General features: G+C 35.2%; 1 protein-coding gene across 2 annotated transcripts; it reads right to left on the bottom strand.

The window, feature by feature from the left end:
- Positions 1-404: 404 nt before the first annotated feature.
- Positions 405-3908, bottom strand: LOC116135392 (ATP-dependent Clp protease proteolytic subunit-related protein 2, chloroplastic-like). Of its 2 annotated transcripts, XM_031421093.1 has the most exons (10): positions 3833-3908; positions 3683-3726; positions 3508-3580; positions 2754-2874; positions 2255-2392; positions 2035-2151; positions 1518-1586; positions 1315-1410; positions 920-1052; positions 405-555 (listed from the first exon to the last, which is right to left on the bottom strand). In XM_031421093.1, the coding sequence occupies exons 1-10, from the start codon at positions 3874-3876 to the stop codon at positions 512-514; spliced, it is 879 nt and encodes a 292-aa protein (XP_031276953.1). In that variant the 5' UTR covers positions 3877-3908; the 3' UTR covers positions 405-511. The 2 variants fall into 2 exon arrangements, with proteins under 2 accessions (XP_031276953.1, XP_031276954.1); XM_031421094.1 differs by lacking the exon at positions 405-555 and having other exon boundaries at positions 591-1052.
- Between the last annotated feature and the right edge of the window lie 212 nt (positions 3909-4120).

Below are 4120 nucleotides of genomic sequence, written 5' to 3'. Positions count from 1 at the left end.
GTATTGATGTAATGATGTTTGATGATGCCTTGCTAATGACTTTTTATTCAGGAGTTTATGATTTGGATTCTGATTTGAGAGATCTGGAATTTTGCATTCTGTAAACAGTAACATTGCTAATGTCAGTCCAATTGAACTAGCCGATTCAACCGATCGACCCGGGACCCGGCCAACTTGCGGGTTTTATCTCGGGTCAGTATTTAAAACATTGCTTCGTTTATGTTATTATCTAGCAAGACTCATTCTTTTTCTCTATCTGTCCAATAAAGTAGTAGATACATAAACTACATCTTATTTGAATCAATATCTTATTTAGTGCATGTGAAGCTTTATATTTTGTTGATAGTGAGAAGTTGTTGCTATGTAATTTTTATAGAACTTAAAACTAGATCTTATAATCATGAAACAGTTCTTGTACTCTCCTTATACAAGCTGTAAATGTGGACACAAACACCTATAGATATTTTAATATCAGCTGGAAAGCCTTTCCAGCCATTATTAATTTTGGCCTTCATTCCAAAGGTGCAAGCAGAACAGCAGTTGGGCAATCACAATCTGAAAATACAAAGTAGGGAGCAGAAGCATGATGTCCTCAACTTCAGTGTAATCAATCTTCTCACAGAATGATAGAAAATTGAAGTTCAAAATGGCTCAATTCTCAAATGTACGGAAGTTTAAAGGAACCACAACCATAAACAGCGAGAGCATGACATGCCTTAGATCATCATGTTTGATATATGGCCGCATAGTAGTGCTTACTAGAAGCATTCATTGGGTGTCTTTTATATCAAAACAATCACAAGAAAAGTTCTATGCAAATAGTTCCATCAAAATAGCTAATACAAGTAAATATAAATTTATGAAACATATTATATTAAGGATTATAGCCTAACCGGTGGAAAATAAAAGATAAACTAACCAAGACCTGTTCCAGCATCTTTACGAGGTGCATCAGCCTTAATTCGTGGGGGCCTCACTATACGATCAATGAGCCCATATTCGAGAGCCTCCTGGGCATTGAAGCGTTTCATCCTACTTAAATCCTTGTTAATCTGCATACACACATAAAGGTAACAAATAACATAATGAATAATAAATGATGTATTATTCCCATAGTACTAAAATAAATAAAAGTGAAGAAAATTCACATGCACATCTTTTTTGTGGTAGTGCTTAAAAGTAAGTCATATTTTAACATAGAAAAGATCAAGCTTGTTTACAGTCCACAATCAAAAAGCGACCAATATGCATTCTCATTTAGCTAATGAAATGAGTTAACTGGATAAATTGTAGAACTCAGCTTAGCAAGCTAACCTTCTCAACAGGCTGGCCTGTTTTCTTAGACAACTCATTATAAAGGTAATCCCTGACTCTAAGAAGCTCATCAGCTTCATTACGAATGTCATCAGCCTGTCAAAAATTTTCCATAATTTTAATATCATCACAAAGAACAATGAAAACCTGCATCAGAAAATATCAAGTATGGCTGTTCCTAACATCATGGTATGCAGTCATACCTGACCACGAGCTGCACCAGCTGGAGACTGTAAAGCAATTCTTGAAAGAGGCATAGCAAAGCGGTTATTCTTCATACAACCAAAAATCATAAAGAAAAATGTCAGTCAAACTTTGGATTCCAGCTATCTTATAAAATGATGAAATCAATAAGATGAACATATAACATGAGTAGAACAACGGCCCATGCAGTATTGTGCTCTTGAAATGCATATAAACACATGTAGAATACACCATGGAACCATCTTTTACTTAATAACCATATTCTTTGGTCAATCTGCTCTTTACGTTGTTAAGATTTAAGATCACAAAGAGGTATACAACATGTTCATAATGGTCAACAAACTATTTACTTTCAGTCATTGTTGATTGTATTAATTAAATTTCTGAGTTTTGCAAGATAGCTCCTGTACTGCACCACAATTTCTTTTATAAGATGCACTATGCCACATCTAATTACAGCAAATTTAGTTTTATCGCTATCACTTCAGATTCCAGTGGCAGTAAAGCAAACATTACTTTTTCTCCAGCTGCAAGAAGAAATGCTGCTAAATTATAGGCGTAGCCAACACAATGTGTGCCAACAGGACTCTTCAAGCTCTGCATGGTGTCGTAAATTGCCAAGCTGGGAGTAAGCTGCAAGTAAAGTGAGTTCCCAGCAGCAAAGTAACATGATATCAGCAACAATAGTACAAAGAAGTAGGGAGTCAACCGCAAATCTTGATTGAAAAGAACTCACATCTCCACCAGGACCATTAATGTACATATAGAGCCTTTTGGAATCATCGATACTGTCAAGATACAACATTGTTGCCAATATTTGGTTGCTAAATTCTTCATCTATATTTTGGCCAATGAAAATAACACGCTCCCGGTACTGCACAGAAAATATTTATTTAGTTTCTTTTGAGTGATATATCAAAATATTAAAATCAATCGAAAACTACATTAAGAAATACAGACTATCAATCCGATTAAACAAAGACGCCTTGATGAAAATTTAAGGAGAAGAAAATGATTTTTGATAATTGACGACATTGCCTCATGAGAGACAGTTTAAAGGCAGGCAACTATAATCCTTTAGGAGCCTAAAAGACTCCTTTCTGGGTGATACAGGGAGAAAGAACTGAACCTATAATGTGTGTTATGCCCATATTAACATTACAGACCTACACCCTTTTAGGTCATGAACTCTGGTTGGGTATTATCTTAAAGTAAAACCAAATGCAATAACTTACCAGGGCATTCCATAGATCAACCCATTGCCAAGTTCCCTCACCAGGCGTCCGATATGGAACTCTTGGCGTCCCTATAGGCATCATTGCGATGCGCCCCCTTATAGGTTTATGAGTCCGAGTCCTGAAACAGAACTGCGTCATGCAGAGGGTAGTACACTAACACTTGCATATGAACACCACTCTTAGTTAAGAATCTTGCGAGGAAACAGTGATAGATTTTTCTGATTCATGAAGACTAAACCAGATTACATTATTTGATTCTGTATTGTGTATTATAACTATAAATTCTATCTCATAACCTTTCACCACAAAGACCTAAGATCTCTTAACGAAACTTTATCAAGTATTTCATTGAAGAATGGCAACAACTGTTTAATGCACCCAACCCAATTTGACCGAGATTCCACTTCATTTCGAACATTTAACATAATCTATTACAGTAAATGAAACAAATAAGAATGCTGATTTGATAACTCACAATAAGCAAGCTGTACCGACATATACCATTTTACTACCAAAGAAAGAAACAAAAACCTCCCGTCAACAGATATCATAACGCTCCTGCAGAGCTCAAAGCAGCAGAATTTGAATCAAACTAATCAGACACCATCAATACAAGTTCACTTTTAGTTCAACAAACAAAAAATCACATTTTTTATCATTACAAGAAATAAACCAAATATGAATAAAATTCTATCCTTTTACACCCATAGATTAAAAGCAGAATTTTAACGAAACCCATTAAACTAATTACCCGCATTGGAGGCTCTTGTGAATCCTGCTATAAAATTCTGCAGTCAGGTTAGGTGTCCCAGTTGCCAAAAAACCTAAAAGAAGAATTGAGAAAAAGAATAATAATAACAGAGTTAGATAGAGAAGATTTTATTTTTATTTATCTTTGAAAAAATGGAGAACGGTAATAAACGAACTTGGTGATTGAAGTCTTAATCCCGAGTGAAGCTTGGTTCCAACCCTGCAAAAAGATAAATCCCAGATACCTAAAAAGTATCAATTACAACTGAAATGGGAAAAAAAATAAAATAAAATAAACCACTATGATGAAATTGCAATGAGAGAACCTGAGAGAAGGCTGGGGAAAATTTGTGTTAAGAGAGACAGACATGTTTGTTTCGACTGAAAGTAGAACATGAACTAGTTTGGTCTTCCGTTTTAGAAGATTTTCAGGTTTGGATGTTAGAAAGGAATGATTTGCTGCTCCCGATTTTATCGTAACTATACTGTGCATTGATCTATGCCGTTGAATTGATCAACGTGGGTGCAGCTGTGATGCCCATTGAAAACTACAACTTCTATTGGCCAAAATAGTGTTTTTATTCCTAAAACCCCATAGTTTTCAACATATCTTT

This window comes from Pistacia vera, unplaced genomic scaffold (genome assembly GCF_008641045.1).
Source record: "Pistacia vera cultivar Batoury unplaced genomic scaffold, PisVer_v2 Contig3, whole genome shotgun sequence".
Taxonomy (NCBI): domain Eukaryota; kingdom Viridiplantae; phylum Streptophyta; class Magnoliopsida; order Sapindales; family Anacardiaceae; genus Pistacia; species Pistacia vera.
The sequence above is the reverse complement of the archived record's forward strand: the minus strand, read 5'-3'. Positions and strand labels throughout refer to the sequence as shown.